The 21,659-nt window shown below is 46.0% G+C and overlaps 1 protein-coding gene across 1 annotated transcript in view; it reads right to left on the reverse strand.

The window, feature by feature from the left end:
• Positions 1-18,343, reverse strand: part of LOC126456056 (esterase FE4-like) — a 61,731-nt gene extending 43,388 nt beyond the window's left edge. The window contains exons 1-4 of the mRNA XM_050091811.1: positions 18,332-18,343; positions 17,344-17,481; positions 10,308-10,439; positions 10,010-10,157 (exon numbers count right to left, since the gene is read on the reverse strand). Of these exons, the coding sequence (XP_049947768.1) occupies positions 10,010-10,157; positions 10,308-10,439; positions 17,344-17,481; positions 18,332-18,343 (430 nt within the window). The remainder of the gene's footprint in view (positions 1-10,009; positions 10,158-10,307; positions 10,440-17,343; positions 17,482-18,331) is intronic.
• Between the last annotated feature and the right edge of the window lie 3,316 nt (positions 18,344-21,659).

Consider the following 21,659-nt stretch of genomic DNA (forward strand, 5'->3'; position numbering starts at 1 on the left):
AGTTCTTCAGCAGGTGGTTGTTGACGCCGTCGGCGCCTCCCGCCCTTTTGGTGTTGAGCGTCTGTATCTGTTCTGCCACTTCCTCCTCTGAGATGGGGTCGATCATGTCCCCTTCTTCTCTCGCTGTTAGGAAGATGGGGAGCTCTTCCTCCACTCTGCCAATGTGGGCCACATCGAGATTGTCATCCACTGGGGTGAATGACAACTCGAAGTGGTCGGCCAGTAATCCTGCTTTCCCATCTGGACTGCAGACGACCATCTGCCCAGCCTGCAGCGGTGGGACTCGCTGCCGCCGGCGCAGGAAAGACTTGACGACTCGCCAAGCACTGCCGTCCTGTGTGTTGAGGGTGGCGACTAGGTCGGCCCAGTCGCGGTTTCTATGTTCCTCAACCGCCGCCTTGATCTCCCTCCTCATCCTGTTTAGGAGGCGTTTCGTGGCAGGTTGTCGCGTGAGTTGCCATTCACGGAACACTCTGTTCTTCTCCCGTATAGTCTCTCGTATGTGTAACGGGAGGCTACGGGCGAAATCCTTTGGCTGGCGCGGGGGAGGAGGTGATGCTTCTTCAGCTGCAAGTAGCAGCTGGCGGTTGAAGTACCGTAGTACGTGGTCTACCCCCACTTCCGTGGGGTCTGGAGCATCCGAGAGAAGTTCCAGGACGTTCTCCTGAAACCTCTCGCTGTCCATACGGTGGTAGTTCCTACGGCGGGGTGGGAGGGTGGCCCCCCTTACGTCGATGTCGTAGACCACTGGTAGGTGGTCTGACGACAGTGCACACCGGGTGGCGGCGGTCATGTGGTTCCCGATGCCCTTGATAAGGGCGATATCGAGTACATCTGACTGCCCTCGGTGTGGATAGATGGTGTGGTCCTGGGGTCCGAGCGCGATGGCACCGTTGCGGAGGGCGGCACGGAGGAGTCGACGGCCGCTGACGTTGGTGAGACGGGAGTTCCACTCAGTGTGCTTAGCGTTAAAGTCGCCAGCCAGGAAAACCCGTCCCCCAATCGTCAGTAGTGTGTCGAAGTCAGCCTCCAAGAGATTACCGCGTGGCGGCCTGTAGGCGGCCACGAAGGTGATCTGTCCCACCATGGAGGAGACATTGACCCCTGTGGCTTCAAGGGTTGCCAGGGCTGGGAGATGAATCTGGTGGTGTCGGAGGGAGGTCCTGACATAGATGGCAGTTCCTCCTCCGGCGGTTGGCCTATCGTGGCGGTAGCAGGCATAGTTCGCTACCTTTACATGGACTCCTGGTTTCAGGTGAGTCTCGCACACTAGACACAGGTCGACTGCCTCGTCCTGTATAAATTGGCGAAACTCACCTTGTTGTTTTACCAGTCCGTTCGCGTTAAATACGCATACCGATAGACCATGGATCTGCTGTCTATCCATGGTGAGCTGCTGAGGGAACGGTGACCTGAAGGGCCCCCGTTACTGCCGTGACGAGCACTGGCAGTTGGGTCAGTAGAGCGTTGAGTGAGCGTAGTAGCTCACCCAGACTGGTTGCATCGGTACCTGGGGGAGTGGCGGCTGCGTGGGTGGGCGCCGTGGCGGCGGCTACGGTTTGCGGCTGCGACGCCGCTACCGGTCGCCGCATGGGGCGTTCCGCACTTTGCAGTGGGTTGCTGGTGGTGGGGGGCACTTGGGGGTGTCCACCCACTGAGTTGTTGGACAAGGGCATGTCCAGCATTCCTGTGGCTGTGGGGTTAGTCTCCGCATTTTGGTGTTGCGGTGGGGACTTCTGTGCTGGCTGTCGTGATGGGGTGGCAGTGGTCCCCTTGGCAGCGGTGGCGTAGTTTGTGCCTGGCTGTACCTTGCGCGAGGTGGGCTTTTTGCCTTGGGGTCTGCTTGTGCGCTTAAATATAGTGCAGCCCCTGTAGCTCGCCACATGTGGCTCGCCACAGTTGCAGCACTGCGGGGGTTCTTCCCTCTTTTTTGCGCAGTCCCGGCTTTGGTGATCTCCCGCGCACTTGACGCAGCGGGATGGCATGCTGCAATAGTATGCGACATGGTCCAGGCCCTGGCATGAGTAGCACCTGTTGGAGCGTTGCCACTCCGTTTTTTGTCCGCTGCGGCTCTGGATGTTCCCTCTGCGGTCCGCGCCCACCAGTCCCAGTTCTGGGTGTTCCATCTTCGGTCTGGTGCTCCTGGCAGTCCGTCAGGGGCTCGTTTACCATCTCCATGTCTCTGGTTCTTCTGTTTGTGTAGTGTTGCAGCTGGCCCCGTTGCTCCTTTAACAATTCCAGAGCCGGATCCCAGGCTCTGCTTAGCTGGTACCCTGTGTCACGATTCACAAGATCGTCAGCCATTTTAATCTCAATCGATTCTCTTATAACGCTGTCCCAAAATCTGGGTGTTTGTGCTAGAATCTTGGTATCCTCATACTTCATGGTATGATCTAGTTCTAGACAGTGTTCAGCAATGGCTGACTTAGTCACCTGTCTTAATCTAGTGTGCCTCTGATGTTCTTTGCACCTGATCTCCACAGTTCTTGTCGTCTGGCCAATGTAGGTGTGCCACATTGACAAGGTATATTGTAAATCCCTGGTTTTCGTAACCCCAGGTCGTCTTTGACACTCCCCAGCAGTCCCCCGATCTTGTTGGATGGACAGAAAACACACTTGATATTGTGTTTACGCAGGATCCTACTGATTCTGGCAGAAATAGAGCCAGCATAGGGCAGATATGCCACCTTCTTTGCTTCATCTTGGTCTTCTTCAGGAACCTGTGGTATAGTGGCTGGTCGGAGTGCCCTCTCAATTTGTCTGTCCGTGTATCCATTCTTGGAGAAAACTGTTATGAGACGTTCTATCTCTGTGGGTAGATTCTCTTGGTCTGATAGGGCACGTGCTCAGTGGACCAAAGTCTTCAGAACCCCATTCTTCTGTGCAGGGTGGTGACAACTGCTGGCCTGCAGATATAAATCAGTGTGTGTTGGTTTTCGGTACAGACTGGCCAACTGATCCATCTGCTTTCCTCTGGACTAGTACATCCAGAAATGGCAGCTGGCCATTCTTCTCCAGTTCCATGGTGAACTTGATATTAGGGTGGCATGAGTTAAGATGTTCAAGAAACTCATTGAGCCTGTCCATCCCATGTGGCCAGATCACGAAGGTGTCATCCACATACCTAAAGAAGCATGTGGGTTTGAATGTGGCTGTCTCCAATGCCCTCTCCTCAAACCTCTCCATAAACATGTTGGCAACCACAGGGGACAGTGGGCTGCCCATAGCTACACCTTCAGTTTGCTCGTAATATTGGTTTCTGTACAGGAAATACGTGGATGTCAGTGTATGACTGAACAGGTCCAACAGAGCACCATCAAATTTCTCTGCAATCAGTTCTAGTGAGTCCTTCAGTTGGACCCTGGTGAACAGCGATACCACATCAAAACTAACCATGATGTCCGAATCCGTGATGTGCAGTTGCTTGAGGCGATGCAGGAAATCTCCTGAGTTGCGGATGTGGTGAATACATTTCCCCACATATGGAGCCAGGAGACCTTTCAAGTACTTGGCTGTTGTGTACGTAGGTGCCCCAATATTACTGACAATAGGACGTAGGGGCACGCCCTCCTTGTGTGTTTTAGGCAGACCATACAGTCTAGGTGGCACTGGCGCTTTTTCCCATAGTTGTCTGATGATCTTATCAGGCATCCCTGTTTCCTTCAAGAGAGCACTAGTCTTCTTGGCCACCTTGTCCGTGGGGTCACACTCCAGAATTCTGTATGCAGGGTCCTCCAGAAGTTGGCGTACTTTCTCATCATAATCCACCCGCTGCAAGATGACAGTGGAGTTCCCTTTGTCTGCTGGCAGTACCACAATGCTGTTGTCTTCCCGTAGTTTCTTGAGTGCAAGCCTCTCCTCGGTTGTGATGTTCGATTTCGGCGGCCTGGCCTTGGTGAGGGCCCTGCAGGTCTCTCGGCGGACTTCCTCTGCCACATTAGGTGGAAGTGTGGCTGCAACTTGCTCTACTGCACTGACGAAACCTGAAATGGGTACGTTTCTAGGGGTCGTAGCAAAGTTGAGACCCTTGCTGAGTACCTTTAAGGTTGTATCATCAAACTGTATGCCACTCAGATTCGTCACCGTGCGTGTCTCTTCCATCTGCTGTTTTTTCTTGCTCATGCGGTCAAACTTTGCAGATTGGCAAGATGAGGCATTCCTTCTGGCACACTCAGCTAAAGACCAGGAGGCACGGTCTACCCAATCCCAATCTTCTCTTGTTAAGGAGGCTGCCATGTACAGATGAATGTGTAACAGCTCCCTGGCCACAACATCTAACCTGTGGCGCATATCTCGAATCCTCTCTCTCACCAGTGCCATGCTAGCTCTGCGTTTTATCTTGTTCGCCGCTCTGGAGGTGATGTGATGTTTAATTCTGGCAAATACTGGTACCGCTTCTCCATCTCGACACCTCAGCAAAAAACTGAGAGAACTCAGCATCTTCCCTTTCTTCTGCCGTAGCTTGTCCAGCTTCTTGATATTCTGATACATCTCCTCCCCGTAGAGACTTTTGATGTAACTCTTCAGGCTTTCCCGGCGATCTAATGACATCTTGGGTTGTCGGGTGTTCTGCCGGATATCAGCGTCGTACTTGCACGATATTTCGGTCACGTAGCTCGAGACCTTCATCAGGTGCGACCTGAGACTGCTCCTCGAGTGGACCTGGTCCAGTATTTATGCCTATGGCCTTCCCCCTCCACCAACGGCTGCAGGCGCTTCCTCTGTGGTCCGCGCCCATTCCCTGCGACCTGCTGGAGCGTTGCTGCTCCGTTTTCCGTCCGCTGCGGTTCTAGGTGTTCCCTCTGCGGTCCGCGCCCACCAAACCCGCTCCTGGGCGTTTCATCTACGGTCTGGGGTACCAGGCGTTCCCCCTGCGGTCCGCGCCCGCTCTCCACGACCTGTTGGAGCGTTGCCGCTCCGTTTTTTGTCCGCTGCGGCTCTGGATGTTCCCTCTGCGGTCCGCGCCCACCAGTCCCAGTTCTGGGTGTTCCATCTTCGGTCTGGTGCTCCTGGCAGTCCGTCAGGGGCTCGTTTACCATCTCCATGTCTCTGGTTCTTCTGTTTGTGTAGTGTTGCAGCTGGCCCCGTTGCTCCTTTAACAATTCCAGAGCCGGATCCCAGGCTCTGCTTAGCTGGTACCCTGTGTCACGATTCACAAGATCGTCAGCCATTTTAATCTCAATCGATTCTCTTATAACGCTGTCCCAAAATCTGGGTGTTTGTGCTAGAATCTTGGTATCCTCATACTTCATGGTATGATCTAGTTCTAGACAGTGTTCAGCAATGGCTGACTTAGTCACCTGTCTTAATCTAGTGTGCCTCTGATGTTCTTTGCACCTGATCTCCACAGTTCTTGTCGTCTGGCCAATGTAGGTGTGCCACATTGACAAGGTATATTGTAAATCCCTGGTTTTCGTAACCCCAGGTCGTCTTTGACACTCCCCAGCAGTCCCCCGATCTTGTTGGATGGACAGAAAACACACTTGATATTGTGTTTACGCAGGATCCTACTGATTCTGGCAGAAATAGAGCCAGCATAGGGCAGATATGCCACCTTCTTTGCTTCATCTTGGTCTTCTTCAGGAACCTGTGGTATAGTGGCTGGTCGGAGTGCCCTCTCAATTTGTCTGTCCGTGTATCCATTCTTGGAGAAAACTGTTTTGAGACGTTCTATCTCTGTGGGTAGATTCTCTTGGTCTGATAGGGCATGTGCTCTGTGGACCAAAGTCTTCAGAACCCCATTCTTCTGTGCAGGGTGGTGACAACTGCTGGCCTGCAGATATAAATCAGTGTGTGTTGGTTTTCGGTACACACTGTGGCCAATTGATCCATCTGCTTTCCTCTGGACTAGTACATCCAGAAATGGCAGCTGGCCATTCTTCTCCAGTTCCATGGTGAACTTGATATTAGGGTGGCATGAGTTAAGATGTTCAAGAAACTCATTGAGCCTGTCCATCCCATGTGGCCAGATCACGAAGGTGTCATCCACATACCTAAAGAAGCATGTGGGTTTGAATGTGGCTGTCTCCAATGCCCTCTCCTCAAACCTCTCCATAAACATGTTGGCAACCACAGGGGACAGTGGGCTGCCCATAGCTACACCTTCAGTTTGCTCGTAATATTGGTTTCTGTACAGGAAATACGTGGATGTCAGTGTATGACTGAACAGGTCCAACAGAGCACCATCAAATTTCTCTGCAATCAGTTCTAGTGAGTCCTTCAGTGGGACCCTGGTGAACAGCGATACCACATCAAAACTAACCATGATGTCCGAATCCGTGATGTGCAGTTGCTTGAGGCGTTGCAGGAAATCTCCTGAGTTGCGGATGTGGTGAATACATTTCCCCACATATGGAGCCAGGAGACCTTTCAAGTACTTGGCTGTTGTGTACGTAGGTGCCCCAATATTACTGACAATAGGACGTAGGGGCACGCCCTCCTTGTGTATTTTAGGCAGACCATACAGTCTAGGTGGCACTGGCGCTTTTTCCCGTAGTTGTCTGATGATCTTATCAGGCATCCCTGTTTCCTTCAAGAGAGCACTAGTCTTCTTGGCCACCTTGTCCGTGGGGTCACACTCCAGAATTCTGTATGCAGGGTCCTCCAGAAGTTGGCGTACTTTCTCATCATAATCCACCCGCTGCAAGATGACAGTGGAGTTCCCTTTGTCTGCTGGCAGTACCACAATGCTGTTGTCTTCCCGTAGTTTCTTGAGTGCAAGCCTCTCCTCGGTTGTGATGTTCGATTTCGGCGGCCTGGCCTTGGTGAGGGCCCTGCAGGTCTCTCGGCGGACTTCCTCTGCCACATTAGGTGGAAGTGTGGCTGCAACTTGCTCTACTGCACTGACGAAACCTGAAATGGGTACGTTTCTAGGGGTCGTAGCAAAGTTGAGACCCTTGCTGAGTACCTTTAAGGTTGTATCATCAAACTGTATGCCACTCAGATTCGTCACCGTGCGTGTCTCTTCCATCTGCTGTGCTTTCTTGCTCATGCGGTCAAACTTTGCAGATTGGCAAGATGAGGCATTCCTTCTGGCACACTCAGCTAAAGACCAGGAGGCACGGTCTACCCAATCCAAATCTTCTCTTGTTAAGGAGGCTGCCATGTACAGATGAATGTGTAACAGCTCCCCGGCCACAACATCTAACCTGTGGCACATATCTCGAATCCTCTCTCTCACCAGTGCCATGCTAGCTCTGCGTTTTATCTTGTTCGCCGCTCTGGAGGTGATGTGATGTTTAATTCTGGCAAATACTGGTACCACTTCTCCATCTCGACACCTCAGCAAAAAACTGAGAGAACTCAGCATCTTCCCTTTCTTCTGCCGTAGCTTGTCCAGCTTCTTGATATTCTGATACATCTCCTCCCCGTAGAGACTTTTGATGTAACTCTTCAGGCTTTCCCGGCGATCTAATGACATCTTGGGTTGTCGGGTGTTCTGCCGGATATCAGCGTCGTACTTGCACGATATTTCGGTCACGTAGCTCGAGACCTTCATCAGGTGCGACCTGAGACTGCTCCTCGAGTGGACCTGGTCCAGTATTTATGCCTATGGCCTTCCCCCTCCACCAACGGCTGCAGGCGCTTCCTCTGTGGTCCGCGCCCATTCCCTGCGACCTGCTGGAGCGTTGCTGCTCCGTTTTCCGTCCGCTGCGGTTCTAGGTGTTCCCTCTGCGGTCCGCGCCCACCAAACCCGCTCCTGGGCGTTTCATCTACGGTCTGGGGTACCAGGCGTTCCCCCTGCGGTCCGCGCCCGCTCTCCACGACCTGTTGGAGCGTTGCCGCTCCGTTTTTTGTCCGCTGCGGCTCTGGATGTTCCCTCTGCGGTCCGCGCCCACCAGTCCCAGTTCTGGGTGTTCCATCTTCGGTCTGGTGCTCCTGGCAGTCCGTCAGGGGCTCGTTTACCATCTCCATGTCTCTGGTTCTTCTGTTTGTGTAGTGTTGCAGCTGGCCCCGTTGCTCCTTTAACAATTCCAGAGCCGGATCCCAGGCTCTGCTTAGCTGGTACCCTGTGTCACGATTCACAAGATCGTCAGCCATTTTAATCTCAATCGATTCTCTTATAACGCTGTCCCAAAATCTGGGTGTTTGTGCTAGAATCTTGGTATCCTCATACTTCATGGTATGATCTAGTTCTAGACAGTGTTCAGCAATGGCTGACTTAGTCACCTGTCTTAATCTAGTGTGCCTCTGATGTTCTTTGCACCTGATCTCCACAGTTCTTGTCGTCTGGCCAGAGCCGCAGCGGACAAAAAACGGAGCGGCAACGCTCCAACAGGTCGTGGAGAGCGGGCGAGGACCGCAGGGGGAACGCCTGGTACCCCAGACCGTAGATGAAACGCCCAGGAGCGGGTTTGGTGGGCGCGGACCGCAGAGGGAACACCTAGAACCGCAGCGGACGGAAAACGGAGCAGCAACGCTCCAGCAGGTCGCAGGGAATGGGCGCGGACCACAGAGGAAGCGCCTGCAGCCGTTGGTGGAGGGGGAAGGCCATAGGCATAAATACTGGACCAGGTCCACTCGAGGAGCAGTGTCAGGTCGCACCTGATGAAGGTCTCGAGCTACGTGACCGAAATATCGTGCAAGTACGGCGCTGACATCCGGCAGAACCCCCGACAACCCAAGATGTCAATAGTGGAAACTGATCAGCACACATGCCAGCGAATCCCTAGAAGAGTGAGCGATAGCTGTAAGCAAGCCTTCCGGCAATAATAAGCTAAGCTAAGACTTGTCTACTAACAGCCGCGATAAGATAGGTAAAGGAGGAAATAGGGTACTCATTTCAATCACTAGATTCTCAGGCATAGTAGATACTAAGAAACTTCGCAAGTACGTTATAAAATTTGTCAACCCACAGCAGAAAGAAATTTCTGAATTAGCTTAATAAACACCAGTTTAATTGACAAATGCCTTCTTTTCTACATTACCTGACAAAACGGGTGCAGCATCCAAAGAGAGAGGAGGTAACGGAATGAAACTTCATGGCTTAAGAGGGTGTGCGATGTGACGTTATTTCAGTAATCACAAAATAGATTCAGATTTACAAATAGCTTGGCAGTTTGAGCCCATTTGTCACTGTGACGTTGCACCCGTCTTGCCTAGCTACATGCACTAATTCTCTTGGGAAAGGTGTCGTAAAACACTTCTGTCCCCTCCTGAAGGAAACTGACCCACAACTCATACAACTGGTCTTTGACATCCTCAAACGCAGTTGACATCCGAGGTAGTCCCATACATTTTCTCTCAGGGATATATCTGCTGATCTTTCTGGTCGTGGGAGTACCTCATCATGACACAGGCAGTTTACGAGTCACGCACTGTGACCTGAAATCGTCTCCGATGCCTCCCCATGCCATGGCGCAGGAATAACATCGCTGTGCTTCCCCTGTCGCAAGGTCGCAGTCATTCTCGTCTACGCTGGTCATCTGAAATGGTGTGAACAGCGATTCGTTGCTGAACACAGTACGGTGCCATTTATCACCAGTTTGTGATTACCGGTCATGGCACCCGTCTAAGTGCAGCCGTTTGTGTTGTGTAAATGGCAGCCTGGTCATGGGACAGCAAATCCCTCTTCCTGCCGCTGCCAGTCTTCGAACAATGGAGTGGGATGACACAGAATGTTGCATGGCGTCCATTGCTCGATGCCTGCTTTCGGGGAGCCGTGCAATCCAGAATTGGACCAGTGTCAAACCTTAGTGCCCCACAAATCTAGATATTGCACGGTTCTACAAGCTGACCAAATGGAGACCCACAATGAGGCCATTTTCAAAGTCTGTCAAGTATTGATAAGGTTATCTGATACGAGCATTTGCATCTTAGTGTCTTCCACACTTCTACGTGTCGCAAATAACTATAACTCCAACAATTTAAATATACACCGATGGTGTGGACATGTACGAAGTTATACTGACATCTCACCATGTCTTCTTAGTGCTTCACATTTTTTGCAGGGCAGTCTGTTTTGTAGTTTACACCAATACGTAACTTCAGTAGTATTCTAAATTATTACCAAGAAGTCCCAGACGATAATTTATGCCAACGAATATGACGTCATTGTCCACAAAATAGTCTGCTACCGGCGAACCAGATCCTCCTGTGAAACATCCGCCGTGTATCCAAACCATAACAGCTTTCAGGGTTCCATTTTGCGACGGTGTCTGTCGAAACGTTAAATAACGATAACATCTCGTCAATTCCAATACTTACAATAATAACTTCAAAAAAATTCTGTTTAAATGAGACGTGGAGAAAAGAATTTATCGTTGATATTATAAATTGAGTGACATTTTCTGTAATATAGTACATACCCCTGGACCATGAACATTGAGGTAAAGACAGTCTTCGGCGCCAGACGTCGCACCACTTCGATACTGGGGACACTGCGACCCCACCGCCAGGGCGTCTCTAACTCCAGACCATGCTGCTTTTGTCACTGGTGGCTGTGAAGAGACATCGTTTCGTGATGTGTTAAATTTTCAAAGAGAGTATTTCCTCTTTGAAAATTTAAAGACGAATAGCGAAGTTGCAAGGCAGTCCTAATGTGAATAGTTCACGTATGAGGTTGTGTGAAGTCTGGATCTAGTTCACTTCGAATGTCTGTTATAGAAGAATAATCATTATTAATGGGTAAAACGTATGGTCAGGAATTCTGACAGTGTTTCTCGTCTGATAATCAAGCTTGAATACAAAGTATTTCCCCATGTAAAAAAAAAAAGTATTGCTTAATAAGAGGGAGAGTGCCCCGGAGATGGTGATGAAACTCCTGTGACAGACACTAAAAAAGAGGCCTTGTGAAACACAGGAGATTTTAGAGTTTCAATTCCGAAAGCATTCGCCAACGAAACAACTATGGTGCGAAATTCTGAGAAATTTGGTCCCATACTAAACTTAGCGACAGTCATTCCTGCATAAGAACCATGCATACAAATATTCTCTCTTCTTTGGCACCAGTAGCGAAAGACAAAAAATTAAGAGACAGAGGGTAAATAAGTACATTTACAACCCTTAATAACGGTGAGCCTATGTTTATAGCTGGGAAAGTATTCAAATAATGTAACAATTTAGTGATGCAGATGTCTACGTTGTACGAGGCAGCAAGGACAGAACAAGATCTGGTATATTTCACCAAGTGTGATTAAGCTTGATGGCGTCGAACTTACTCTGTTTAGCTAAATGGCTTTAGTGACTTCATAAGTAATATATGAGAGAGGGGCGCCATTGTTGGCTACGACGGATTTCTTGCTCTGATTATTGGCGTAATGCACAGCAAGAATCGTTAGTAAAAAGCTTTGACAAAGAGTGTAAAAGTAAATTTAGAACGTAAACGCGACCATCACTTTTCTGCTCCGTGCAACTATTTTCACTGTATTATGATAATTGGAGACGCACTTCTAGGCTATCCCAACATTGAAAGTACGTCAGGGAGGTGACGTGGAGCCTCGGTCAGCTGATATTCAGAAAGCCAGTACAACTCAAATTAAATGCTCACCACATGTATGTGGTTGGTGATATCCTCATCACCGTTTTAGTGATCAGAATGGATGAATAAGTTCTCTTGCAGAAGGGGCAGTCCATTCTTCCTTGCAATTCTCTTTAATACCCATTTGATACGGGGTATGACACTACTTGTGTTTCGTAAGCAAGACACCTTTGAGAGATGGGCACTATTACTGGCTGTGTCTGTAACGCCTTCAGGTTATTTGTGCAATTCTGAATTATCTGATCAAGATAAGTTTCAAAAACATTTTAGAAGACTCAGCAGTGCTTTTGTATTTGCTGGTGTTCTGGGAGTCACAAGAATAAAATTTTTTGTCCTCAATGGGTCTTCCAGAACGAAACTGTGTTTCTAATTTGTCAAAGAATGACATTTTGCAGAAGCGTATCTGTTACCTGATGCAAAATATTTATAACCCACACCAGCAATCATTGTTTAAAAAAGACAAAGGCAGTGTAACCGGTTTCTCATTTACACATTCATCGTCAGACGGCTTGCATGCACCAGTGTATAGTGCGCGAAAAATGCCATGGCCTCTAGATACGCAAGCGCTAGGGAAGTGAGGGGAGGGCGGCAATGGCGGGAGATCGCTCAGAGAGCTATTGGGGAAATGTCGACCTTTGGAGAGGAAGTGCCGTTTCAAACTGAAGCCTGCGATCACATTTTTTCTAAATGTTAAGTGGGACCCCCCCCCCCCCCCCCCCCCCACGCCCACGCTTGCATGGTAACCAGTCAAAAAGATCAACTGTCACCTCTTCTTTCTTTCGTGTCTGAAAAGAATTCCGCCAAAAATGCAGAGATTTATTTTCGCTTGACTTGTTAACCATTTGTAATTTTCAGAGAAGCGTCATGAGTGGCGAATTTTGAGTAAAACTTACACATTTCTCTGATTACCATGTCAAAATTTGCTTCTTTTGCCAAAAGCTGCGCATAGTGGCAGTGCGGTTTGAGGCGCCATGTCACGGCTTGCGCAGCCCCTCCCGCCGGAGATTCGAGTCCTCCCTCGGGCATAGGCGTGTGTGTCGTTCTTGGCATAAGTTAGTGAAAGTAGTGTTTAAGTCTAGGGACAGTTGACGTCAGCAGTTTGGTCCCTTAGGACTTCACAAACATTTCAACACTTTTTTTTGTTGCCAAAACACAGATGAATTTACACTGTCTCATCTAACTAATATGTGCAGACACACTTACGAAAGAATTCTGAGACAGTGGTTTATTAAGTCTATTAAGTGAGGAACTGTGGAAAAGTAAAATCAGTAGCTTTTGAAAAAGCACATCACCGGTACAAAACAAAAAAAAAGTAAAAATGTGAAGTGTCTTGACACACGTTGTTCGAAAACCCATACCATTTCTTGTTGCACCAGCTATCGATGGCCCTTAAAAATTACATTCTTTCACCGGAGAAGTCTGTAGTTATCGAGATAATACGGTAGATAATGAAGGCTTACACAATAACTATATGGTAAAATAGTCTCCTCTTTGCGTGCTATCATTCGAAAAAATCTCGTTTTGATGTCCGATACCGTTTATGAATATGAATTTCATCTGACTTTATCGCTGCCGCGACGCTATCACAAATGAATGTGCTACATTAGATCAATTTTCTCGAGATCGCTGACTGATAGATACCTCTCTAAATTTCATACGAAACAACATGCGTGTTATGTAATATCCATCAAACTCAAAATCATAGCGACCTCTATTTTGCGTTGCGCACTTTTCCGAACGTCGCGCAGTGTCTTACTTTCACGTAAATATCACAATAACTAAGACCGTTAAGGAAATGATGGGCACATCGTCATGAACCTGACGTTTAAAGGTACAAGTAAAGCAAAAACGAATTTTTTTTACCTAATAGTATCTGTAAGATCGTTTGAGAAAGACTGCACGACGCACGTCTCGATTCTGTCATCGCTGACTGGTCGAAAGGTGGGAAACACTTGTCGCTCTCTCCTTCCGAACAAAGCCGGCCGAAGTGGCCGTGCGGTTAAAGGCGCTGCAGTCTGGAACCGCAAGACCGCTACGGTCGCAGGTTCGAATCCTGCCTCGGGCATGGATATTTGTGATGTCCTTAGGTTAGTTAGGTTTAACTAGTTCTAAGTTCTAGGGGACTAATGACCTCAGCAGTTGAGTCCCATAGTGCTCAGAGCCATTTGAACCATTTCTTCCGAACAAACAAAAGAACTCGCCTAGCGCTTTGGAAGGAAACTGGGAAATGCGCATCGGTCACCACAAACTGCGCGAGCTGTACCAAGTGTTTTGTTACAAGCATGCAAACAGTCTGCCGATGAAAGGCTAAATTCCAGAGCTGTAATGGTTATGTCTTTGTTTTCTATAGCTGGTTACTGCTGTACGCTATAAACATTTTTTACGATTTTTTTTGGTATGAACATAGAGAGATGAAAAATTTTACGATACAGTAATATGTGTATCAGTCGATGTAAACATAATTTTTGTTGCATTGACTTTACTTCAACATCTGATATTGAGCACTGTTTGCGTTGGAGAATTCTTCCTTTTTTTTATTTCAGTAATACTAGTGATGCATTTACTTTTGCCAGTAGTTATATTTGCTGTCAGTTTTTACTTACTGTGGTTTTGTATCGCATGCTTCAGTGTTCTAAGACCGTGGTTTCTTCTGTTTAGAGTTTTATGTGTTGCTATCTAAGTAGTTGTGATGGGAAACATATGTTATATTTTCATTACGCTCATTTGGATTTGTCCAGTTACTGAATTTTCCTATAGAAATTATTTGCCTTTCATATGTGGCAGATGAACTGACAACAAAACCAAATATTATGTATTGTTTAATTACATATGAGCTTGCATGTTGCCTTATGATGAACTGGCAACACATCTACGTTCAGTGAGAGGAATACTTCGTGAATGTTCCAGGATCTACCAGCAGTGTGCATCATGCTGCTGTACCTAATTCTGACAGCTTAACTGATAGTGTCGCACCTTCTGATTTTGGGGAGAATACTGACCATTGCTGTAGAATACTTCTAAAGCGACGTTTCCGTTAGACCTTGTGTAACGTGAAGGTGAAGAGCTGAACTCAAGAGGAAGGAAATTTGCTAGCAAAGGATGCGACTGAAAAGATTCAAAACGCGAAGTAAGAACACGATCAAGAAGAAATTTTTTGTGAATTCCAGGGTAGAAAGGATAAATCTTTTGCTTACACTCCTGTTGTGGGTGACTTCTATTACAGATGTGAGACACTTTGATTTCTACTGGAAGAGACTGTGACTTATGTAGTCTTATAAAAGATTTCTACTGGACGCTGCCCACGTCCCGGTAACGAGGTGCGCTAAAAAAGGCATTAGTGAGGGCTGAGCTAACTGGAGTGGGGGGGTCGATGGTGGGCGCCTCGTGTTGATTTAGGGGGACAGGTAGAGGAAACGACACACAGTTTGCCACAAAATAAAATTGAGCACCGTAGAAGATCTCTTTGTTAACCACCAAAGAGACTAACACTTGGGAAACTGTATTACACCTTAGTAGTTTTGGACACTGGTTGGCAATGCAAGACAATACATTGCGAATTGAAGTTTCGCCGCTGCTGGAAGATTTTATAACCCCAAAAGCAAATGGTATTTTCAGTTTGTAGGGGATCAGAGGCAAACGGTGAACACGTTTATTTGAATTTTACAACACAGTGCTATATGTACCCTTGCTGCTAGTCAGTATCCATTTGGTGTTCTGACTTTCTTAGGAATGATACTCTACTGTTAAGTCTATCTCTATGGTTTGTCAGCATGCAAAAGCTTGCAAAAGGAAATTTTTTTCTAGAGAGAAGACAATGCCCTTCCTGAACCCCCGCTGGGTATACCCTTGATGCTAACACACAGGAGAGAAAGTGTGACTACCAATGTTCTGTTTGGCTCAGAGTCAAAAGTAACTAACACTCAAGAACACTGTAATTATTACCAACAGAATGGGCATATTTTTGTTTCTAAATTATGTCTCCGATGGGGAGAAGTCAGTTACTTTGTCTAAATAACTCCAGGTAACTTTTTAATATTTGTTATGAGTTGTAACCGTCATCGATTTAGCTGTGGTCTAAAATAAATGATTCTTGTAGAGGAACTAAATAATATGCACTACATTTCAGCTGTTAGTGCACCATTACCACTGGAGTCACTTTAATTAACCTTCGCTATTGTAATTTCCTACAGTGATTTGCATTAAATTATCCGGTCATCACATAAATTAGCACCCCGTCCTCTAACCTCAACGCCAAGTACTCATGAATGCCTAACTAAAGTGGTAAAGGTGACCTAAGCATGCACCAACCTGTCTCTGAACAGTTCTGTTTTGGCCAATAGGTAGATAAGGTACTAGCTCATACTATTCCAAATGGAACTTTGGAAATTAGCAAAAAAAAAAAAAAAAGTAAATAAGGGAAGGATGTCATATTTCATACAAGTCGGCTTACACACTCAGTGGTGCATGAGGTGTAAGAACTGAGTGTGGTAGCTGTCTTAAAGGTGACCACACGACACTTCTCAGCTGTTAGCGGAGATAATATTATTCGGCAAACTTTATGAGTTTCTGTCTCAGTTCTCTTAAGGAATTTAAAAACTATTTTGCTTTATTAATGAGGTTCTTTACTTTTTATATTTGGCCTCCGAAAGATTGTAAGTGGTATACTATCATGCACACGGTATAGGAGGTTTGCAATCTTATGGTGTTCATTGTACAAGACAAAGTCGCTGACATCTGTTGTCTATATCCCAGTTTATGATGTACAAGTACTACAGTAACTGCTTCTTTTGGGGGTACCCAACTAGTTTCATTGCATCGTGACTGGAATTTTTTCTCCGCTTTTGAATGATTTCAAATACTGGCACAAAGTTAATCGTCTCTCCATACATAATGTAAACATTCAAAGGCCAAAACATGCAAAGTTTGTGTGAGAACTCCACATGAAACGTATCTACATTGCCAGTGCAGAGCTGTCTGTTGAATTTAATAGTTGAAATTTCGTCAGCTGAATATTTCAATACTGAATCACTAGCGTTTGCTGTATAATAATGGTCTAAGAGCTCAGCTGCGAACGATGTAACACATTGTGAGGAAAGAACACCCGGGAAGTACATACATAAATCTCTGCTTCCGGTATGTTGCAGCACCATTAACTTCTTCGTGCCAGCAACGGCTCGGTTATTCTGAGCTCCGTTAGACAGAATAAGCAAATGATTTTGTTGCATCTGCAAACATCAATGGAAAGTAAATTGATATAGACTGTATGTCATATAAATATCCATTACATCTCATACTGCATAAGGAATCACGCATAGGAGAATCTTGCTGAACAGAACACTGTATGGTGTAGGACCTTGTGCGGACTGCTTCGCTTCAGACACTACCACTGACTGGGAATCAGGTGATTATAGGGTTTAATAAATTAAGTTCTGTAAATTGATCGATTGGCTGCAACTTTGAGAACTGCTTACTTTACTTCTCCCGGAGAACAAGCCGTGCGATTGACTGTTTTAGCGGTTTTGGTTCTTGACCACCATAGCACTGAAACAAGTATTACTACAGCGTTCAGTCAAGAAACAGCCACTTGCTGCCCCGCCTAGCGATCACACACACACACACACACACACACACACACACACACACACACACACAAGAAAAATCCGCAATTGCAGTCAGCACGAATCTGCTGGCTTGCTGCTGTGACACTAACAATGGTGCTCTTCAAACGTCTACTCAACCGTGCTGTGGTTTTATGAACTGAAGTGTGTTTATCACTATACAAGAGAAACACACACATTGAGATATCTTCAGTCTCTAGTTATATTTGTGTCAGTGCCAGAGAATGAGTAAATGCATGAACTTACCTGAAAACGTAGATCTCCAACTGGGGGCTCTGCATATGGAATACCTTGAAACCTGTAAATAGGATTTCCGGTGTATGTCAGTGACAACACGCCTCTGAGTGTTCCTTCTTGTGTGTCCACTGTTACGTAGTCTTGGGCCTGTAACATAGAGAAGATGATTAAAGAAGTAATAACTGTAGAGATGAAATGGGTAGCTCGTTGCCCAGACACCCGATACTGGATATCCGGCAAACCGATATGCTGGATATCCGGGCGACCAGATATCAGGCCGAATATTTCCACGGACCATGTCGTAGTGTGAGGGTCTGAGAGAGCCTGGAGGAGTCAGACGCCGACGATGGGATGGATTCAGGTAAATTCGAGCATCGTCGTCCGAAGCGAATGAATGATGTATTGACTGACTGTCCTGACTATTTGATTTGTTGTGAGTTGCGATCACTTCTACTTCTTATTTGAAACAAAATGGTTCAAATGGCTCTGAGCACTATGGGACTCAACTGCTGAGGTCATTAGTCCCCTAGAACTTAGAACTAATTAAACCTAACTAGCCTAAGGACACCACAAACATCCATGCCCGAGGCAGGATTCGAACCTGCGACCGTAGCGGTCTTGCGGTTCCAGACTGCAGCGCCTTTAACCGCACGGCCACTTCGGCCGGCTTATTTGAAACAGTTACTGAAAAAAATTGTTAATTCCAAGTTAAATTAGGAAAAATGTCATCAGTAATGAAAAGGTGGCCTGCTTGGAAGTATTTTGATACGAATTATGACAATAATAAGTTTGCTATTTGTTTGTCGTGCCGAGTTCAAATTTCTCGTGGCGGAGAAGGACAAAAGGCAAGTATGTACAAAAGCATTGGCTTTTCTTATATTCTTCTGCTGTAAACTGTTTAGTTACACTTGTGAACAATGTGTTTGTCCAGAGATACCATGATCCATATCATTAAGTAGTTACCAATTTATTGAATACTAGGTTTAATCAAACTTACCTGGACGTTCATATGTGAAACGTAGTTACAAAAAAACATTTTAACTATGAAAATTCATTCGAAAACCACGTATCCATTTAAATTCGAAGCAGTTCTAAAGATAAAGACACTGCTGTACATAGACTGTCTTTGATATACCTGGTTCATCTTCAGTATCAACAGAGAAGCAACTGAGAACGCCGGAACCATTTGAAGGGATGTAAATGACAGAAGCCAAAAATAGCATTATTTGACAGCAAACCGTACATACTTTTCCCAAAAAATTATTCCTAGTATCGACGACAGAATTTACAACAAAATTCAAATGAAGCATTTCACGTTCTCCACTGTTCCTATAACTTCTGATATGTGCACCTGTTTGCATAAAACTGCCACATTCCTGAGTTTCATACCTCGTTGATTGCCACCTTAATTCCAGCTTGAACACGGAGTTCCTGCCGTGGAGCCTTTCTAGGTTCCGACACTAGAGAAAATGCGTTAACACTATCGGAGATTGCTGCGATACTGATCGAAGGACAATACATTTATTCATCCATGAGAGTGGCACGAACATGCTGTAAGGTGTTCCAGTGGTTAAAAATGGTTCTACTAGATGTTTCGTCCATTCGCTTCAGAGGTTTGTGGCTGAGACATTGAAGAACCCGCCTGAAGTAACAGGAATGGTCACTGCTCGTAACGCAGCTCAAGACAAGCTATTGGCGATTCAAAAGGAACTAAATTAATTAGGGCGTCAATTGGTGCAAGACATCAGCACAAGATGGAATTTCATCTTTTATAAGGTGGGGCACCTGTTGTAACAAAATGGAGCTACCTCGCCGTATGTGACTGATCACGCTAAACTTACTAATATTACATCTCATAGGTGTTGTCTGATGGAGCAGTGCGTTAAGGGGATTGGTATGTGAATGAGTGTAAAAAAAATTTAGTTTTAAATTTTTATTTTAAAAAATTCTCTGCAGTTTTCTGAACAAGGAAATACTTATTTTTAGTAAATTGAACCGGAGGAAGCCCCAAAATAGAAGTATTTAAATCTGGATGTACATATGATGACACAACCATATCTCGCAGACAGCTATTTAAAGAACAGAATTTGGTTTTCTTTTTTTTATGAATTTCTAGTCTCTAATGTTTACTAACCTGTGAGAACATCATGTTTGCTTCAGTTTTGAGTAGACAGAAAGTTTAGTTATTATTTTGCCACTAACTATTGTGGAATTATTTGTGTATGTTCTTTACGGATCTTCACCGACAACTTCCGAAAATTTCCTATATATTTAAGTAGAAGAGGAAATAGTTTAAAATTTATCAAATTATATCCTTTGAGAAAGCCGTATGGGCTATCTTCTTTCATAAAGCATCCGCAGGTGATAACCCACCTCATGTACTCAGCCCACGTGGCAGCAAGCCAAGGTGTGACTATCTACATCTACATCTACATGATTACTGCGCAATTCACATTTAAGTGCTTGCCAGAGGGTTCATCGAACCACAATCATACTATCTCTCTACCATTCCACTCCCGAACAGCGCGCGGGAAAAACGAACACCTAAACGTTTCTGTTCGAGCTCTGATTTCTCTTATTGTATTTTGATGAGCATTCCTACTTATGTAGGTTGGGCTCAACAAAATATTTTCGCATTCGGAAGAGAAAGTTGGTGACTGAAATTTCGTAAATAGATCTCGCCGCGACGAAAAACGTCTTTGCTTTAATGACTTCCATCCCAACTCGCGTATCATATCTGCCACACTCTCTCCGCTATTACGCGATAATACAAAACGAGCTGCCCTTTTTTGCACCCTTTCGATGTCCTCCGTCAATTCCACCTGGTAGGGATCCCACACCGCGCAGCAATATTCTAACAGAGGACGAACGAGTGTAGTGTAAGCTGTCTCTTTAGTGGACTTGTTGCATCTTCTAAGTCTCCTGCCAATGAAACGCAACCTTTGGCTCGCCTTCCCCACAATATTATCTATGTGGTCTTTCCAACTGAAGTTGTTCGTAATTTTAACACCCAGGTACTTAGTTGAATTGACAGCTTTGAGAATTGTACTATTTTTCGACTAATCGAATTCCAACGGATTTCTTTTGGAACTCATGTGGATCACCTCACACTTTTCGTTATTTAGCGTCAACTGCCACCTGCCACACCATACAGCAATCTCTTCTAAATCGCTTTGCAACTGATACTGGTCTTCGGATGACCTTACTAGAAGGTAAATTACAGCATCATCTGCGAACAACCTAAGAGAACTGCTCAGATTGTCACCCAGGTCATTTATATAGATCAGGAACAGCAGAGGTTCCAGGACGCTTCCCTGGGGAACACTTGATATCACTTCAGTTTTACTCGATGAGTTGACGTCTATTACTACGAACTGCGACCTTCCTGACAGGAAATCACGAATCCAGTCGCACAACTGAGAATATACCCCATAGGCCCGCAGCTTGATTAGAAGTCGCTTGTGAGGAACGGTGTCAAAAGCTTTCCGGAAATCTAGAAATACGGAATCAACTTGAGATCCCCTGTCGATAGCGGCCATTACTTCGTGCGAATAAAGAGATAGCTGCGTTGCACAAGAACGATGTGTTCTGAAACCATGCTGATTACGTATCAATAGATCGTTCCCTTCGAGGTGATTCATAATGTTTGAATACAGTATATGTTCCAAAACCCTACTGCAAACCGACGTCAATGATATAGGTCTGTAGTTCGATGGATTACTCCTACTACCTTTCTTAAACACTGGTGCGACCTGCGCAATTTTCCAATCTGTAGGCACAGATCTATCGATGAGCGAGCAGTTGTATATGATTGCTAAGTAGGGAGCTATTGTATCAGCGTAATCTGAAAGGAACCTAATCGGTATACAATCTGGACCTGAAGACTTGCCCGTATCAAGCGATTTGAGTTACTTCGCAACCCCTAAGGTATGTACTTCTAAGAAACTCATGCTAGCAGCTGTTCGTGTTTCAAATTCTGGAATATTCCATTCGTCTTTTCTGGTGAAGGAATTTCGGAAAACTGCCTTCAATAACTCCGCTTTAGCCGCACAGTCGTCGGTGACAGTACCATCGGCACTGCGCAGCGAAGGTATTGACTGCGTCTTGCCGCTTGTGTACTTTACATACGACCAGAATTTCTTCGGATTTTCTACCAAATTTCGAGACAATGTTTCGTTGTGGAACCTATTAAAGGCATCTCGCATTGAAGTCCGTGCCAAATTTCGCGCGTCTGTAAATGTTAGCCAATCTTCGGGATTTCGCGTTCTTCTGAACTTTGCATGCTTTTTCCGTTGCCTCTGCAACAGCGTTCGGACATGTTTTGT

The sequence above is a fragment of the Schistocerca serialis genome, chromosome 2, assembly GCF_023864345.2.
Source record: "Schistocerca serialis cubense isolate TAMUIC-IGC-003099 chromosome 2, iqSchSeri2.2, whole genome shotgun sequence".
NCBI classification, from domain to species: domain Eukaryota; kingdom Metazoa; phylum Arthropoda; class Insecta; order Orthoptera; family Acrididae; genus Schistocerca; species Schistocerca serialis.